The sequence below is a fragment of the Syzygium oleosum genome, unplaced genomic scaffold (assembly GCF_021117445.2).
Source record: "Syzygium oleosum isolate NSW1041296 unplaced genomic scaffold, Sole_v2.1 Sole_v2.04, whole genome shotgun sequence".
Classification (NCBI taxonomy): Eukaryota; Viridiplantae; Streptophyta; class Magnoliopsida; order Myrtales; family Myrtaceae; genus Syzygium; species Syzygium oleosum.
The window spans coordinates 7,957,469-7,978,045 of NW_026607488.1; the positions used below are offsets into that span (position 1 = coordinate 7,957,469).

A 20,577-nucleotide genomic window follows, 5' to 3' on the forward strand; every position below is an offset into this window, starting at 1 on the left:
TTAACAATAAAAAAAAGAAGCAAAAAAAAAAGAGTAAAGAATGAAAAAGAAAAAGAAAAGAAAAGCGCAAAAAATTCAAAAAATATAAAAATATTATTAAAAACAACCCATGTTAGTGCTGGCCTCGCCATGTAAAATGGTCGATGTCCGTGTTAGCGATTTTCGACCATAATTAGCCGGATGGACTCAATTGACACAACGTAAAAAAGATTTAGGACTATATTTGTCCAATTAAAATGTTTTAAATTGAATTGTAAAACAGCCTCATATTGACCTTGATATGTGGCCGTTTTACAATCCCTAAGTGACTTGGCCGGTGAGTAACGTGAGAAGAAGCGGGAGTTCTAAAGTGAGCTATATTTGCCTCCATCCTTGAATGTTAGTGAAAACTTTCTCCAATTATGTCTTCCATTAGTGTATTCCAGTTCATCGACATTACCGACATACAAATTTAGAATAAAATATGAAAAAGACAGATACGAGAGATACGAGCGACGTTCGTATTCGTAACGGATCAATCGAACTTTGATAGGATGAAGCTTTTTCTTCCAACCATAGACGGGAGGAAATAAGCTATTCTAGCAGCAAAAGATGTATCTGAAGGCTCCCACCTAAACTAAGTACGGAACGAATTATAATCAATTGGACATTAAGAAGTCAACCGAATTAAAAACATATGTTCAGATTTGAATTACCACCTTCACCCATACCCATAAAGTGCACATGCAGCTGCCTTAAAATTTAATGTTCCTTCTGTAAATTGTACGGTTACAAAATATCCCCCGAGTGAATTTAAGACATCCTCCTTTCGAGTTTTTCTATTAATTTCTTGGATCTCACCAAAAGTTCATGTGGGAATCTGTACCGACTGTACGACCTCTTTGATTAACCCCAAGATTAAATAAAATAAAAAAATTAACCAATCCCCACGTGCTCATTAAGCTAATTTGACGCTCCGATTTGGAATTTACCTTGCCGAATTAGAATGTTAATCTCGGACCCGTCTCTTAATAATTCGAATTCCTAAGACAAACGACCTGCGGAACTGAAGGTCTCGAGTTCAATTCTTCTCGGTTCCCTTCCCTTCTTCGTGCGAACCGCGAGACCCGATCGACAAAAAAGGACGCCGGATTTGAGCTTTCAGGATCGAAGATTTTGCTCTTACTTGGAAAGAACACGTCTCACTTGCAACATATTCACAAGAAAAAACCCACGAGAGAACACAAACACCAACCACCGAACTCTAACCGCAAATCACAGACCAATTCCTCTGCGATCTGCTCCTAAAGTTGACGACACCTAATTCCGACGTAATCCGACAACACGTACATGTACAAACCCGCGCGCTCTCAAGCAGGCAACGAGTCGTCGCCGGGGGACGTCCAGACGATGTCCTTGAGCGCCGGTCTCAGCTCCTTCCGGCAGAACTGGTTGTACTCCAGCGTGTCGCCCCGGTCCTTCTTCACCTCCACCACCAGCACCGACGGGGCCACCGCGAATATCTCCGCCTCAATGGCCAGCTTCCCTTTCCTCCCCGCCTCCTCCCCCTCCAGCTTCACCCTCGACTCGCTCTTCGTGATGCTGAATTTCCCGGCCCTCGCCGCCTCCTCGATCCTCGATATGATGCTGCTCGCCGGCCGCGTGGTCGCGAACCGCAGCTCCTCCTTCTCCTCCCTCTTCTTCTCCTCGAAGAGCGGCGACAGGTCGAACCCCTCGGAGAGGGAGATTATGTGGAACGCGTTCATCGTCTCCGGCGGCCGCAACTTCGCCGCCTTCTCCTCGTCGAATTCCTGCTCCTCCTTGGGGACCAGGGTCTTGGGGGCCGACTTCTTGAACCAGGAGCTGTCCGTGATCTTGGAAATGGTGATCCGCGTGCTCGGGTTCGGGTCGAGGAGCTTGGTCACGAGGCGCCGGGCCTCCGGCGAGAACCAGGGCGGGCACTTGAAATCGCCCCGGTAGATCTTCCGGTACATGACCATGATGTTATCGTCCTGGAAGGGCAAGAACCCGGCGAGGAGGACGTATAGGATCACGCCGCACGACCACAGGTCCGCCTTGGAACCGTCGTACCCCTTCTTTCCGATCACCTCCGGGGCGACGTAGGCCGGCGTCCCGCACGTCGTGTGCAGGAGCCCGTCCTGCCTCAGGTGCTCCCCGAAGGCGCTCAGCCCAAAGTCGGTCACCTTCAGATCGCCATTCTCGTCCACCAGCAGGTTCTCCGGCTTCAGATCCCGGTGGTACACCCCCCGGCTGTGGCAGAAATCCACCGCCGAGATCAGCTGCTGGAAGTAGGCCCGGGCGACGTCCTCCCGGAGCCGCCCCTTGGAGATCTTGGCGAAGAGCTCGCCGCCGCGGACGAGCTCCATGGCGAAGTAGATCTTCGACTTGCTCGCCATCACCTCGTGGAGCTCCACGATGTGGGGGTGCTTCACCATCTTCATGACCGCAATCTCGCGCTTGATCTGCTCCGTCATCCCCACCTTCACCACCTTCTCCTTCCCCACCACCTTCATCGCCACGCTCCGGCCGCTCCGCAGCTCCCGCGCGTGGTACACCTTCGCGAACGTCCCGTGCCCGAGGAGCCGCCCCAGCTCGTACTTCCCGTGCAGGATCGACGAGCTCCCGTCCTCCCCCCTCTTCGTCATCCTCCGGGGTGTCTACTTCCCCCGACCGAGAAAAAACCGTAACCGATCGAAAAACCGTCGCCGAGAGATACGGAAAAAACGCAAAGAACGACAAGAAGCGAAAACCGGAAAAAAGGGCCGAGGTCGGAGGCGGAGCCGCCGGATCACCCGTCCTCGACGTGCTTGCGGTGGCAGGTCCGGCCGCCGATGCGGGAGTTGGCTCGCCAACACGACTCAGGCCTCGCCGTGGATGAAGAAGGAGAAGGGCAGTGGGCTACCATCATCTCTATGCATTCCCTAGACGCGAAGGAGAATTCCGGGGAGTTTCTCGAGACTATCTACCTCTCGGGATCGAAGAGCAGGCGAGGATTTCGAGAAGGAGGGAGGCAGAGAGAGCGTGACGAATGATTGGACTTGAAGTCGGAGGAGAGTTCTCGCTTTCTTTTTCCTTCTCCTTCTCCGTCCTTCCTTCGTCCTCGTTCGCTGCGCATGGTTCGCCCTATATAGCGGAGCCGGGGGGCCGGGGGGAAGTTACGCGTTTGCCCCTTGGGGATTTAGGGAGCTGCCGTGGAAAGGGCGGATTGACGATTTATTATCTTGACAATTATTGGTGCTCATGCCAATCGAGGAAGTGAGGATTTCCCCCAAAGGATTCACCCACTTGTTGTCCTGGAGGTAAAAATTCGAGCTTGCCAAATCGATCTCGACTTCTACCCATTCTTCCAACTTGAAAAAAATGAATGCCCCGCGGATCGGATCTGATATTTGATGCCCCGGGAAGCTGATCGATTTACCCGGAATTAGAAGAATCCCGGGTTAATTTAGCGATACCCGAAAGAGAAAAAAATAAGAAGTTAAAGTAGATCGAAAAGATGATGAGAAAAAAGGACTCTTATCAAATGCTCACGAGCATTTGTGAATCATGGCGATCAAAGAAAAAACTGGACGGGTCTGTATATTGAGTAGACACATTAAAATGGGTCATAAACTCATTTTTGAACCTATAGATGATGGGCTGAGTTGTTATATGAATTATTTATATTCATAAAATGTGTCATAAATGAATTTAAACATAATATGGACGTTAAATAGGTAATAAATGGGTTTACAATTTATTCAGACCCGACCCATCTCTATGACTCTCTTCTCATTTTCTCTCGCCATCGCTTGATCTCGTGTTCACTTAGTCAACACTCTCATCTCAGTTTGGATATGAATTTTCGTAAATTAGGTTGAATATGGAAGTGATTTAGCAATATGGGTCAGGTCGGGTTAGGTATGCATTGGGCATGTGTCACTAGATCTGCATTGTATAGACATAGATCTATTTGGCTCGGACCATATTCGATTCCGATCCGACCCACTTGTTTGACAGGTCTAATATTGAGTGGGACTGGACATATTACAGATGATATATATCGAATCTTATGAATCTTACACAACAAAGTTATAACACGTGAATGCTATAAGGTCGGGACGATATTTCGATTGGCTTATCGGAGCGACTCGCTCGATCCCCAAAAACAGTGGGGAGCGTGACCGGGTCTAGCGGTCGGCGCAGGGATCGGATGCGGGCGAGACGCGTGAAGAGGGTCGGTCACGTACGAGAAATCAGCGTGCCGGTTTTTTTGGCCCTCGAGGTCGGCGTCACTACTGCAGTTCGTCACTTGGTTTGTCCTGATTGGCAAAATGAAAAATGTTGTTGTCCTCGCTAGCAAATCCTCCGCATCGCGCGGGCCCCCCCGGTCTGAGGTGTACTTTCACCGAAACGGTGGCTTTTTTTTTTATTTCACGAGCTTTTTGCGACGTCGTTTTAGGGCTAAAAAGGGAGAGCGGTGGTGGTCCAATCGACACTTGATAAGCTCTTCACATCATCATCGATAGTCATATTTTATTTCCAGATAAAGCTTTAGGTGGAACAAAAAGGGTGAGCCCCCCAAGAATGTAAAGGAATCTTTCATTGGTACTAGCACTAAGATTTGATAGGCAAGTCGGCTTTGAATTTTCACTCTCTTTTTTGAATTTTTGGCTTTTGGCCCTTTTTCATCGCACCAAAATATGAGTGGCCTTTTTTCCATGTGAATCTCCTCAAATTTCAAAGAAAAAAGGCAGTAATTGTGGCTTTTAAAGTCGCTTCAATTATTGTCCCGGAAAAAAAAAACAAAGTCACTTCAATTCTTTAACTAGAATACTATTTCTATGATGACGAAGTTTCGAATGCAGTGAAAAGCCATTTAAAGTAATCTTGCTGGAAAAAGGGCGATCGAATTTTCGTCATGATTGGAGCATGATTTTTGAAATAGGTGTGTGTGACTTTTATGGCGAGAACAACGAGTCACTTTTTCGGAATAATTTTGTTTTCCCTTCGAATCCGGTACAGGTAATTCGATCATGCGCAGAGGAAATTATTAAAGTTTCGTTTGTGAATAACTCGATTTTAAGTGGATCGTGCACTTCTTCGATTTTAGTTAGATGGGATCCTCCACCTTCTGGACGGATTAAAACTGAATATTGATTGGGCCACTAAAGGCAACCCAGAACTTTCTGGTGCAAGGGTATTATTCAAGAATGAAGGGGGTGACCGGTTTGGTGGTTTTGCCGCTTTCATAGTAATATGTTTGTCGACACAAGCAGAACTTTGGGCTTTGTGGTTGTGACTTAACTTCGCAAAGCAACTTGGTTTTCGTAAAATTATTATTGAGATTGACTCTAAAACCATCACTAATCTTGTTAGTTCATGGCTTATAATTGATAATGCTGGACTTGTTTTGCTTAAAGATATTAAAAGACCATGTGTTATCGCTTTGAGTTTAAAGTGCAATATAACTTTCGGGAAGGAAATCATTGTGCTTATTAGCTTGCTAATTTTGGAATAGATAAGAGTTTGCATACTAGATTCTTTAAATTACCTCATACAGAGTTATTCATGTTTTATTAGGTGATGAAATAAGGATTGTAGGGTTACAACGTTAAATTTTTGTATTCGGCTTTAGCCCATTTTCATAAAAAAAAGAAGAAGAAGAATGGTGAGTCTACCCATATTTATTCGAAATATTTTCCGCTTTCATATTTTAGTTTTTTTTCCTAATATTGTAGCTCAGATAAATCTCAAAAATCTCAAAGTGTAAAGATATTGATATATAGTTTTATATAATATGTTTTTCAGTCATCTTTTTAATATTTAGATTATATTTTTTAGATTTGGCAGGGCAAATAAATAGGCAACTTTTTGCCTAAAATATCTGAAAAAGTCAGGCCCCTTAACTAAAATTACAAAACCATCCTCAACAATTCTTTCTCAGTCAAAACATGGACCACCAAATGTCAGAACCCGCTATTTATATTCTCAAGTTCTGAATCTCTGTACCGTGTGATTTCAATGTAAAAAATGACTCACGCTTTACACTGTCCGGTTAATCAAGCCTTACATGCTGGAAATCCATTGGCTTTTCGTTTGATTTAAGAAAAGCATGGGTGACCCACGAACTAATCAAGCCTTAATCACGAGACTTAACGGGCAAAGGTCGAATGGTTAGCAATAACATGGACATTAGACATCAAAGCCTCGTGATTCATGTTGCCTCTTCGGAGCCCGCGTCGAAAGACCGACGCGTGATACAAAAAAACTGGTCAATCGCTAATCAAACTCGAATTGTATCCTAGGACCATGAGGCGTGCGATTATCGTACTTGGTTGTTGGGAGGGGGGAGAAGGAAAACCGAACACTTCATCGTATTCGCTTCCGTGCATGATTCTCACGAGTGCAATGAATAGCTTCATCAGCCGGCCAAATAGAAGATACAATAATGAAGTATCTCGAAGGAGAGGTGGGGTCGCGTACTTCATGATGCTCGCGTAAGGTGGCTTGTTTTCGAAACTATGTGCCTACCAAGTGGAATTTTAGTTTTGATTGTGGACCCGTTTCTTTTGCTTTTTTTAGCATTTTTAAATTTGGATGTTTTTATAATGGAACGGGACAATTGCCGAGCAAGTCCTAGAACTCATCGGGAACGTCACAAGTTTTAGGATATGCACCGCCGTCATGTCTACTGAGGTTTGGCACTTCGTGTTATTATGATATGATTGAAATATGTGGAATTCTTTCCTAGTTCTTTATATCTAAATTCATTTTTTTTTTCTGTTGTGGTGGGAAAAATCGCGAGTAAAATTTAGAGTCTAGCGCTATATAGAATCGATAATTAACTGTATCGACAAAATGTATCGATACGCCTCATGAAATTTCGTATACGAAGAAGCTCTACTCTCGAGTTTACTTTATACTTTCACTAAATATCTTAGGGTGCAGCCATCAGAAAGCATTTTGTTGCAAATGTCCTAATTAATCTTGACGTGAATGGCCGGCTTTAGTTGAAACTCTATAATAGCATTGTTACTGTGGTTGGCAATAAGGCTGTGCAACCGAATCGGTTCTACCTGGAAATCGGATCGGACCGCCCTGAAAACCGATCCAGTTCCCAATTCGAAGTAAAGAACCGGACCGAATTTGAAATCGGTTTCATAAAATTTAAAAACCTTCATTTTTCTCTTGGCATCGTTTTCTCTTTCTCTTTCTTTTTCTCTGTCCTCTCAACCTCACTCAGATTTTAACAGGATAGGCTCCAGATTCTGAGTCTAAAACATACACTACGACTGAGCATAAAGTTCAGAGGTATCAGTAAAACAATCACGGAACACGGAAGACACGGAGCATCTCTAATTGCATTGGGTGTAGCCGTGCCGCACAACCTCGATAACTTTTGGAAAAATCGTATTCAATGTCAAATTTGTCAAAAGCTCCTAACGACGAACTCCAAAAGCACACCCGGTGAAGGTGCCTTCTCAAACCGAGAGCTGCCCATTTTGGAAAGCGTCCGTCAAACATCTTAGAAGAGCCAAAAGAACCCTAATGTCCCCACAACATCATAAGTCTCTTATGCAAAAACCCTAACTTCAGAATATCGTACGATCGCGAGAGATAGACATGAGGGTCGACATCATGGGATCGGCCGAAAAAGATCCTGGCTTAATAAGGATTGAGGAGAGACAATCCCACAAGCAAACCCGTGTCGGATCGCGCCGCTTCGTGCTTATCCACGTTCCAACGTGATTAAATAGGGGGCATTCTTTAGAAAACAGAGCGGCAAGGGGAGAAGTTACCGGGAAGTGCGGGGACTGGACGGCGGAGATTTGCAGACGGAGGGCGTGGGAGAAGCGGATGGCCGTTGATCTGAAATTTCCTAGATGAGCATTGACCTCGAAGTCGAAGCCCGCCCTCGCTCAGCTTCGGCGGCGGCTGCTATATTTGGTTGTTTTTTCGTTAATTTGTTTAACCCAACCTGCTCCATATATTTCTATTATTTTTTTCCGTGGAAAATAAATTTTTTTTTCTCTCTCTTATGAAGATGGGTGTTATCCGGAATTGATTCCACAACATTTCATGATTGAGGCATCGAGTTGAAAGAAGACAAATTGTGGGCTTACTTTGGAGAAATATGGGAGGATGGGAAATGAGAATTACATGATTTTCCTCCATCATATTCTTCTCCTCTAAACTTCAACCTGCCAAATGTATCGGAGAAAATGCCGTGAAAAATTACACACTATGGCCTATGTAACACCGATACCTCAAAATCTTTTTTGAATCACGGAAATCTCAAACTCATATCAACGTGCCAAAATGCCCTCTATCTACCGCAAAACATCCTATATTTTGTCCACCGTAACATCAACACCTCAATTTTTTTTTATTACGTCACAAGTTTGGGGGTTTTGATAATAAGAAAAAAGTTTGGGTATTGGGGTCACAGTAGATATAATTTAGAATTTTTTGTGACACGATAAAATGTTTAAGGTATTGATGACACAATGAACATAACATAGGATTTTTTATGGTATTACCTTTCAATATATTCGTGTTTAGGTGGATTTCTCAAGAAAGCCCGGTAAAACAGAAGCACAGTTCTCTCATAAATATAGATTAGATTTGTTAAAATGGGTCATAAACCTAAATCTTTACTCATATATGATGGACTGAGTTGTTATATAGGTTAATTATATTTAGTAAATTTGTCATAAATATGTTTAAACATAATATTGGTATTAAATTGATCATAAATGAGTTTACAACTTATTTAGACCCAACCCACTTCTATGACTCTCTTTCTATTCTCTCTCGCCCTCATTCGATCTCGCGAGCACTTTCGTATGATTTTCCTAGATTGGGTTATATATGGAAGTGTTTTAGTAATATGGGTCAGGTCAGATATGAATTGGATATGGCTCGAATAAAATATGAGTCATTAGATTTGCACTGTATTGAAATGGGTCAAAATGGGTTAAATATGTCTATTTGGATCGGATCATTTTCGATCCGATCCAAACCTCACCCGATTCATCCGTTTGACGAATCTAATATAGATATATGAAATTTTAACCGATGTAACGAATTCTTTATCCTCGTTTTAAATTCTTGAAAATCGAATTCGAATTAGACAAATGCGGAAACCTTACTACACGACAAACACGCTGAAGAGATGGATGACCACCCATGTTGATATTTTTTGGCGGTTAGTCAAAGTCGAAATCAACCGCTTTGGGAGACAAGACAGGACACAGGTCACATATGCTTCCCTAGACCCTAGCTCTTTGCTTAGATGCCGAAGGAATTGTTCACGTCTCCTCTTGCGATGCTCCAACGAGCGAGGAAGAATTACACAACTTCGCGATAATTTCCTTCGTATGAGGATTTGAAAAATTAAGGCTAATTAAGGCGCCGACGTAGCTCATGTAATAGGGGATTAATCGACATGTAACTTTCACAAATAAAAAAAATCGGACTATGACAGGATGAAATTGTGGATTTTTTTTTTCTAGATTAATGGGAAATTTCGCGAAATTGCAACCGCGTACCAGAAATTATCTCAAATATGACTTATCGTTTTCTTTCTGGTTTGCTTCAAGTCGGCTCTGAACTGTTGCCCATACTGTTTGTTTGTTTGTTTTTTTAAGAGTTTCGCATGTCTTTGATTGCCCAAATGTCTGTGTGCCGTTTTATTCCTAGGACATTGGTCCCCACAAGCCGCGGTATTTTGGTCCGCCTATAGAATTGGACACGATTTCAAATTTAATCTCATGTCGGCCTGCTTCAATACTCGATCTGACGGAGCGGTAACAGACTTGAACTTGACTTGACTCGGCTCTACTCGGCTTAAAAATTGAAAAACGAATTACATATAGCAACAAGCATGAGTTGATCTTGAGCTTTTAAACAATGTCAAATTTAAGAAATAATATTTATATTTCGTTTATCCGCTATGGTCATTGGAGTACATAACTTTGACTCAATTGTAAAAAGCATAACCTTGGCTCAATTTACTCTCGCGACGTCATGAACGAAACATATAAAGGAATGGCAAATTGTTGAAAAAGTTATAAACCTTTCAATTGTGCCAATTTAATTATAAACTTTTGGACAACTTGCCAATTTAGTCTCAAACCTTTTATTTGTGTCAATTTAGTCAAAACATTTTGATGATTTGTTAATTTAGTTCTAAACCTTTGAACGATTTGTCAATTTAGTCATTTCAGTCAATTTTGGCCGTAAATCGCTGAAGTGGCGGTCTAGTCAGTGTCGACCGTCCTATGTGACATATCTAGCGATTGGCGCGGACGTGAACAATTATTTTTAATTTTATGATTTTTTTCCTTTTCCTTTTTTTTTTCCATATTTCCCTCCTCCCGTGAGCGCGGCTAGGCAAAGGTAGCCCTCACCTATTCTGGTGAGGGTGCCCTTGGCTAGCCTGGCGGGGGCTGCCCTTGGCGAGGGTTGCCATTGCCCGGGCGGGCATGGGCCACCCGATCTGGCAAAGGGTTGCCCTTGCCTAAGGCGCCGGCGGAGGGAAAAAGATAAAGGATAAAAGAAAAACAAAAAATTCATAAAATTAGAAATATTGTACAAATTGTCCAATTTAGTGATTTTAGAATAAATTAGCCTGAAGGACTAAATAGATAAATTTTTAAAAAGGTTTATGACTAAATTGACAAATCATCAAAATGTTTATGACTAAATTGACACAATTGATTGGTTTATGACTAAATTGGCAAGTTGTCAAAAGATTCATGATTGAATTGACATAATTAAAAGGTTTACGATTGAATTAATTGCCGTACGATAGATTTAGGAATGAGTGGATAATGTTTCCCGTAAAGAAAACAGACGGCTTCACATGCGAGTCATTTGCAGGATCTTTGACTTTTAATCCCGCTTTTAGATGATCAGTCGAAATCCAAAAAAAACTCACAAATTGTACCAAGATGAGTCTTGCGTCCTATTAAATTAAACAATAACTCAGACCAAATAGTGCCAATGAAGTAATAAACCAGATCCTTAAGCCCAAAAACAAACCCTTGTTTTGTTGTTTTCTCTCACAATGACCATTATGCCCTTGGATAATACAAAAGAACAAACTCTTCAGCAGCACAACGTGAATGCTTGATCTTCTTTTCTTTTACTCTTGGGCCCACAAACTACCCATAAAAGAAATATCTAAATTGTAGAATATGTGTGCCCATCTTTTGTCCTGTAGTGCTAATATGCCCTTTCTGCTGAAGACGTCTACAGTACGTACCAGGAGAGGATTTCCTTTCGTGAACGATCTTCAATATTATCCCCAATAGAAAAGATATATTTATCCAAACAAGACACGTTCCGTAAATAACTCAAACTCAAGTCATAATTTAACAATTCTCCACCTTGGCTCGATGTTTGTAGCCAAGTTATAATACTCATCATCCATGCTAGCTCTCCCACCGCCCCGACGGGCGCTCACTCTCCACAGACGCCAATTGTGCTCAAACAGAGCTTGAGCTTCGCCAAAGGAACAGGCTTAGTCATCATGTCCGCTGGGTTCTTCTCTGTCGCAATCTTTTTAACAACAACTACACCCTTCGCTAAGACATCTCGGATGAAGTGGTACCTGATGTCGATATGCTTCGTTCGCTCATGATAAACCGGATTGTATGCCAGATATATCGCACCTTGATTATCACAGTGTATATCAACACTTTTCTGATCTAACCCAAAGTCCGAGAGCAAACCTTTTAGCCATATCGCCTCTTTCGCTATAAAGGTCAGTGCCATGTACTCTGCCTCAGTCGAAGACAAGGCAACGTGATCCTGTAAGGATGCCTTCCAACTAACTGCACCACCTGCTAGCGTAAATACGTACCCTGCTAAAGACCTGCGTTCATCCAAGTCGCCTGCATGATCCGAATCCACATAACCAGTAGTCTCACTGCCATTATTGTCCCTTCGGTACACAATTCCAACGTCTGCTGTTCCCTTCAAATATCTGAGGATCCACTTCACAGCTTCCCAATGAGCTTTACCAGGACGCTTCATATAACGACTAACAACGCTCACTGCTTGTGAAATATCAGGCCTAGTGCATACCATAGCATACATAATACTACCCACTGCACTAGAATAAGGAACACGGGACATATGCTCCTCCTCCTCCTCAGTCTGCGGTGATAACTTATCTGAAAGTTTAAAGTGCATCGCCAAAGGTGTACTTACAGATTTCGCTGACTGTATATTAAATCTTGCAACAATCTTCTCAATATATTTCTTCTGAGAAAGACGTAAAATTCCTGCAGTTCTGTCACGCAAAATCTCCATACCCAATATTTTCTTTGCAGCACCTAAATCTTTCATCTCAAATTCAGCACTCAATTGCCTCTTCAGCATAACAATATCATACATATTCTTAGCTGCTATCAACATATCATCAACATATAGTAACAGATATATCAAAGACCCATCCTCCAATCTCCTATAGTAAACACAGCTATCCATATGACTTTTAGAATAGTTCTGATTAGCCATGAAAGAATCGAAACGCTTATACCACTGCCTAGGAGACTATTTCAGCCCATATAAAGATTTCTTCAATAAACAAACATGATCTTCCTTACCCGGAATAGCAAATCCCTCTGGCTGCCTCATGTAAATCCGCTCCTCCAACTCACCGTGAAGAAACGCTGTTTTCACATCTAGCCGCTCCAACTCGAGATCCTGTGCGACAACTAAGGCAAGTAAAACACGAATAGAAGTATGTCTTACCACAGGAGAGAACACCTCGTTGTAGTCAATGCCCTCCCGCTGTGTATACCCCTTCGCCACAAGTCTCGCCTTATATCTCGCTGCCTCAACACCGGGAATGCCCTCCTTCCGTTTAAAGACCCACTTGCTACCGACAATCTTCTGGCTCTTAGGTACTTTGACCAACTCCCATGTCTGATTCCGATGAAGTGATTCCATCTCTTCACTCATAGCCCCTATCCATTGCGACGACTCAGAACTCGCCATCGCCTCAGAGTAAGACGAAGGTTCATCTGTCTCCACCTCGTCACCTACAGTCAATGCATAAGCAATATCTGTATAACCATAACGTACCGGTGGTTTAATTTGCCTTCTCTGTCTATCGGCGGCTATAGTGTCTTTGCGGCTCGCGATTGTTCATTATCACCAACTTCAGAGCTGCGGCCTCATCTCGCAATCTCGCTCGTTACCTTCGAGGTCTCCGGAGTCTCCACCTGAATCTCCACCTCACTACTGACACCACGATCTGTCTGCTCTGCTGGTTGTGTCTCAAGACCCCTCCTTTGAAGCATTGCAGTCTCGTCGAAGATCACGTCTCTGCTGATTAGAAAACCGGGTGATCTGGGATCAGTGCACCACAGCCGGTAGCCTTTCACCCCATGTGCATAACTCAGAAATATGCACTTCTTCGCCCTCGGCTCAAGCTTACCATCACTCGCATGAGCATACGCAGGACATCCGAATACTCGTAATCCGGAGTAATCAACAGGTTTCCCCGACCATACTTCCTCAGGAGTCTTCCACTCTATAGCAGATGATGGAGATCGATTAACCAAGTAACATGCCATGTTCACTGCTTCGGCCCAAAATTCCTTGCCTATTCTTGCATGCGAAAGCATGCTCCGAGCTCGCTCCAGTAAAGTTCTGTTCTTCCGTTCTGCAACGCCATTCTGCTGTGGTGTCCCGGGCACTGTGCGGTGTCTCACAATCCCTTCTTTCTCGCAGAACTCGGTAAAATCTTTACCACAGAACTCCATGCCGTTATCGGTTCTCAGGCACTTGATCTGTTTATCTGACTGCTTCTCAATCAATGCCTTAAACTTCTTGAACCGATCAAACACATCAGATTTGTGCTTCAGAAAGTAAACCCATACCTTTCTGGAGTAGTCGTCGATAAATGTTAGCATATATCGGGCACCTCCTTTCGAAGGAATCGGAGATGGGCTCCAGACGTCTGAATGAATGTACTCAACCGGTCGCTTGGTCGAATGAACAGCTGTTGTAAACTTAATCCGACGCTGCTTCCCAAAGATGCAGTGCTCACATAAGTCCAGCTTCCCTGTCTTCTGACCCTTCAACAACTCCCTATCACTCAGCATCGTTATACCTGCCTCACTCATGTGCCCCAAACGCATATGCCATAACTGAGTTAAGTCAGAATCTGACTCACCTGATGAAACTACAGCAGCTCCTGTCACGGTCTCTCCCAGTAGATGATAGAGAGAACTCACTTTCTTCCCCTTCATCACTGTCATGGCACCTCGAGAGACCTTCAGCACTCCACCTTCAGCGGTGTACTTACACCCGATATCATCGAGTGTCCCCAAAGAAATAAGGTTCTTCTTGAGCTCTGGTACATGCCTCACGTCTGTCAGTGTGCGTACCACCCCATCGTGCATCCGAATCCGAACTGTTCCTATCCCCACAACATTGCAGGTTGCATTATTCCCCATTAGAACTCTACCACCATCTGCAGTCTGGTAAGTAGTAAACCAGTTCCTATGAGGCGTCATATGATAAGAACACCCCGAATCTAGCACCCATTCGTCTCCTAACGAACCAGTAGTCACACACAAGACGGCCTCCGCATCACTAGTGCTCTCCTCAGCAACGTTTGCCACACTGCTTGTAGCATTCTGCTTGTCACCTCTATTTCTCCGCTTCGGACAATCTCTCCTGATGTGCCCCTCCTCGTGACATTCAAAGCACTTCACGCGTCCTTTAGACTTTCTATTGCGTGACTTTGATCTGCTTTTACCTCTGCTGCTACTGGACCCTCGATGTTGTTCTCTACCTCGAATCACTAGTCCTCGCGCTACATCCTGCGCTAGACTGTCATCTCGCAACTTCCTCTGCCACTCTTTAGAAAACAATGCGGACTTTACCTCTTCCGAGGTAATAGTAGTACGCCCCTGTAGTAGTGAATCAGTAAAGTGCTCCCATGATTCCGGTAAAGAAGCCAATAACATCATGCCCTGTTCCTCATCATCAAGTATCTTACCGACGTTCTTCAAATCCATCATGAGTTTATTAAATTCATCTAGGTGGGATCTGATCGACGTACCTTCAGTATATCGAAATTGAAACATCCTCTTCAACATGTACAAGCGATTGTTCAAACCCTTCGTTACATAGAGTGCCTGTAATTTTGCCCACAATGCTGCGGCATCCTTCTCCTCAACCACCTCTATTAACACTTCATCCGATAAATTCAGCAGGATTATACTCTTTGCTCTCTCCATTAGGTCTGCTTTATCAGCTGCTTTCATTATAATGGGTAATCCATCTTCGCCATCTAATGCTTTGGCCAAACCTTGGGTTGTCAATAGCGCACGCATCTTGACGCTCCATAACCCAAAGTTGTTCCTCCCGTTAAACTTCTCAATCTCAACTTTCGCTCCAGACATAATTGCAATAGACGAATTTCCAGATAATAATCAGACAAGCAAAAGCCCCAAATCACAATCCAGAAAAAACCAACCCTCAAGCTCTGATACCAATTGTTGGAAATATAACGCGGAAACGACAGGATCTTGCAAATTAAGTCAATGCGAAAATACCAGAGAAATAAACGATGAACGATAAAGGACACCAGAGATTTACGTGGTTCGGTCCGAATATCGGTACCTACATCCACGGGGAGAGCCAGCAACAAATAATCCACTATAATCGGAGAATCAGAGTTACAAATCACTCAAACGCTCGAGTGTTTCCCACACCTAGATTTAAGCCCAAACCCAAAGTGTTTACGAATAAACAACTTAATTAGACAAAATAAACTCACTGCACGAATCACCGTGTTCAGAGAATTCCTTCGTACGATTTCTCTTCGGCGATCGCAACTTCTTCCTGTGTGGCTCTTCACGGCTGAAAAGAAAAAAACCCACAGTTCTTTTCCCTTATATATCCACGCGGCCACCGTAGGTTAGAGAAGAGAAAAGAACTGTGGGTTTTTTTCTTTTCAGCCGTGAAGAGCCACACAGGAAGAAGTTGCGATCGCCGAAGAGAAATCGTACGAAGGAATTCTCTGAACACGGTGATTCGTGCAAATGAGTTTATTTTGTCCAATTAAGTTGTTTATTCGTAAACACTTTGGGTTTGGGCTTAAATCTAGTTGTGGGAAACACTCGGCGTTGAGCGATTTGTAACTCGATTCTCCGATTATAGTGGATTATTTGTTGTCACTTCTCCCGTGGATATAGGTACCGATATTCGGACCAAACCACGTAAATCTCTGGTGTCCTTTATCGTTCATCGTTTATTTCTCTGGTATTTTCGCATTGACTTAATTTGCAAGATCCTGTCGTTTCCGCGTTATATTTCCAACACATTCTTCATCAGCACGTCAATGAGGGTAACAAAAAGTGCAAAATTATTTCGTTACGTTAGATAAGGGGCACGGGCATTGATGCGCCTGGAAAGACGTGCGTCGAAGTTAGCCGTTTTGTCAGTTTTCTCTCTGGCGGTCCGAAGGAAACCAATAATGAGATACAACGTATGGGTGTCCGGTCGTTTGGAACGACTCCCATTCATCGGCAACTATTGTCGATTCGAAGAGACAGAAGAGCCCTGGAGATCTGGCGACGCCCACGGTTATGTATTCCCACACACAGAAATATCAAGTTCCTGCTGTTTTTCTTGGCACATCTTTCAGTGAAATGAAAGCTTTTTAGCCCTTCAGCCAACTTGATTAGATAACTTGTTTGAACTCTTTCGCTCGAACGAGCAGGATAAAAGACATGCAATGCAGAGAAGAGTAAGTAAATGAGGAATTTGTTTTGCAGATATTTATTCGAGGCGAATCTCTCGTTTTGCGCGGTGGAATTACGGGGAGACCCTCGTGTTTTGGACAATTACTCTCATGTCCCGTGGGAATATATGGCTTGATGCAGTGAATAACTCCGACTTTGGGAGTCGATTTTATTTTGTATTTTGAGCTGAATAATGTGAACCGTCTAAAGATAGAGAATACCTGCGCCATATAAAGTAGAAGTAATCGACTCCAGGGTGGGTAGATTTTACTGTTAGAATCGGTTTTCAGTTTTTGGAACTTGGAGACGACCATATTTGCCTTGGAATCAATCCTGGAACTTGCCTATTTGTCCGTTCTGGTTTGTGGGTTTATCCAGGGACCGGTTTCTCTTTTTTTTTTTTCCTTCATTTAAAAAAATCAAGACAAATAGTAGATGCAGAAAAATAATAGAGCGACAAAACGGCTAAAAGTAAAATATTGATACAAAATAAACATAAATATAAGCAATAAGGAAGTTAAGCTCATTTAGAAAAGATAAATCATCTCCTCTTAACTTTATAAAATAGGTTCTAATCGGTGATCGGGTTGGTGGGTAAGTTCAGCACCCAAAACCTGAAATTGGAATCAGAAACCGGACCTATTTCCAGTGGAATCAGGAGCAATACCTGTTTTCATGGTCGGTTTGATCCAGTTCCCAAATAGAACAAGATTGGTTGCGCAGCCTTAATATACAATTACCTCGAAAAGATCAAAACGCCCATGCTATAAGAAATTTACCACAAGAACCTAAACCTAACTTAAATTCCCTCTCTCTCTATTTCTCTCTCTTTCACCCTGCCTTCGCCATTGCCAAGACGAGCCGCGCCGCTCGATTGCTCTGTGGTTGCATCCTTGTATCGTGGCATTCCCGTCGACTCGTCCCTCCCTCTCTTTCTCTCTCTCACACACACACACACACAAGTTAGAAACAGAAGTTCCTCAAGCGCAACTCTCATGCATATCATTGTGGCATGTGATTGTCTAAGTTATTTCTTACGCCGGCAGTGAACTTAACAAAAATCCAATTTATATTCCGCAGAAGGACCGGAAAAATTGAAGACAATGCGAGTTTATGTTGTTCATAGTACAATCCAAGAACAAAGCACCGTATATAGTCTGTAAATTTGTATACTTTTCTACCGACATAGTGACAAATTATGCTCAAATCTGCACTCAGTGACAAAAAAGAACGTATTATTATTATTTTTTTATGTACATCATGATCATTAGTGAGCTTAATGTTGTCCGGCATGTTTTGGCAACTTATGTGCACACATAAACTAAACCAAAATCATTGTACCAAGGGGGTCAGTGGTGCAGTCGACACTCCACCAGATCCCACTCGTTCCGGAGGTAAACAATGCCCGATCCATTCCATGTTACAGACTAAATGGGGAGTCACTGATTAGGGCTCATATGGCCACATGTGCGTAGATCCCCATGATTTCTGCTTCTTCCTTTATTTTATTTTACTTTTCTGAAAATACATAATATTTTCCATTTTCAAATTCTTTCTCATTCAATACTAAACTTGCACTGTCGACATTGTTTTCAGCCATAAGGTGTACGATTAGGTGTATGATTGTAATGACCCTGCGAGTCGACGTTGGAAACCCTAGTCATTGTCCTCAAACTTTCGTGGATGACGATGATGGACATGAGAAGTTTCACTAAACAAGACAGCGAATGGAAACGTGATGCACTTGTGCTTGCTGGAGAATATTTATGATTCTTTTGACTTAGTGCAGAGTAATGTGAACATGTGATGATGCTTTTTTGAGTTAGCCGCTGAAGTTTCTCCTCTGGACTCTAGATTACAAATATCTTATAGATATTTTTGCCATGTGAGATTGCACTTGTGAGTTTATATGGACGGAGCTCGCTAAGCGCGTCCCGGTTTTTTTCATAGTAACGAGAAAAATTGAATTTGTGGTCTCAGCAATGCATTGATACCCAAATCTGAATCTATATCGGGTGTACAAAATTTCTTAGTATCGCTTAGAAAAATTAATCAAAGGGAAATTGATGCAGAATTCGGAATTATGCCGGGAATGCACTTTTAAATAATTTTCTTATCTTTAGATTCATGATTTATCTAATCAAGATTTTCGTTGATAATTGATTTTCGAATAGTCATCCGATTAGGAAATTATGTATAGCGATTATGAATCCAAATTGAGATTATTGAGTTATTATTGTCAAGCTTTGGCGTTTCTTCTCCTTCCCTCCGTGCTTTGTCATCAGAGCAATATTTACTTTTAATGGGAGGGAAAAGTTGGTGTTTATTTTCAATGGCAAGAAAATCGTATTGTGTATATTCTTTTTAGTAATAAATATAATTTTCTTTTGAAAAAAAAAAGTTTTCTAATCATGAGGACTCTCAAATTTTGTCATCTAGGTAGTTGACAATAAATCTTTTATCGATCCAGTCATTTCAAACGAGAGAGATTATTGACTTTTGATTCTTTTAGTCGAATCCCAAAATTTTTGTTCTCCAAATGTTCTACCGATCTTCTAAAAGTTTGGATTGGATGACATTGAAAAATCAATTTTGTAATGCGTTCCGTTCTACATCGAAAATATTTTCATTATCGATAAAGATCCATGTTTGAAATTATTTACTTATATTTTGCTGATTTCATTTTTGCAAGTGCTACAATTGATCAGCTTCGGAAATTTTTTTTTTCAAATTATTAATTTTTCGCGAAACAATGCCGCCCTAAAAGAAATAATAAATTAAAAATACTATGCTTGTGGATATCTTCGATTAGATCTCGAGAGGCTGTTCAGTCAACTATCCCATAAATAATCACGTTTCACATATTTCTTTCATACTTTCTTGTTTGACTTTATTTCGGCCACAATGAAATAATGCCCTAATGAAATCCCGATAAACATGTTCAAATTGTGTCCCGAATTTGCAGCCAAGTGCAATGTTTGGTAGTAATTCGACGATGAACAAGTCGTAATTCTACACTATAGCCACTGGACAGTATAATGAATTCATGGTAGGTCTACTAGTGCTCTTTGATTACGAATAAATTGATTGAAAATTCATAGCACGTCCGAGAAAACGACGGCCCGTTTGTACGCGTGCATCTTTGTAATACTAATTTATTCATGTATATTAACTAAATTATGCATGTGTTAATATATATTTATATTTATATTAATATGCTTATGTTGTTAGATTGCTTGCTTGAAAAAAAAAGCTGTTTATGTTCGTGCCGGAGACATAAATGAACAGATGGGACATTGGATGGCGACTTATACGTATCAGTAAGAATGGCTTCTTCAATTAATCCTCTTGAAAAAAAAGCAAGCAAATGACCCTTTCAGAGGTAAATTGACTTATGATCGGTTGCTTCGCCTCTCTCGTTTAGGTGATTTAGCACCGCAAAATTTGAAATCTTGATTTTGAAGTGTTCAACAATCGAAAGCAATCTTCATCTTCTGAAAGCATCGGCTCTAAAAGGACAAGAAATTTGGACTAATAATATATCTCGTTGGTCTATACGGTGATCAAGGTTATTGTCGCACACTGTTACACTCTAAATCCAACAAGAATATGGGAATGACACGGCTGTTCTTCATACAGAAGAACGCAACCTCAAATACAAACTAACAACTTGTTATCAAAATATGTATCTCTATCTATATATATTTATGATAAACTTTTGCTTCAATATCAAAATTTATATAATTCATCAAAAAGAATATATACATTTCCAACTAACTTTACCCAGCAAACTCAACTCAGTCATACATAGCTCATACCC

The 20,577-nt window shown here is 42.0% G+C and overlaps 1 protein-coding gene across 1 annotated transcript; it reads right to left on the reverse strand.

Annotated features, from left to right (window-relative positions):
• Positions 1–959: 959 nt before the first annotated feature.
• Positions 960–3,069, reverse strand: LOC115685293 (CBL-interacting serine/threonine-protein kinase 6-like). The gene has a single exon (XM_030610331.2). It carries the CDS (start codon positions 2,643–2,645, stop codon positions 1,350–1,352), a length of 1,296 nt encoding a protein of 431 aa, XP_030466191.1. The 5' UTR covers positions 2,646–3,069; the 3' UTR covers positions 960–1,349.
• Positions 3,070–20,577: the final 17,508 nt, after the last annotated feature.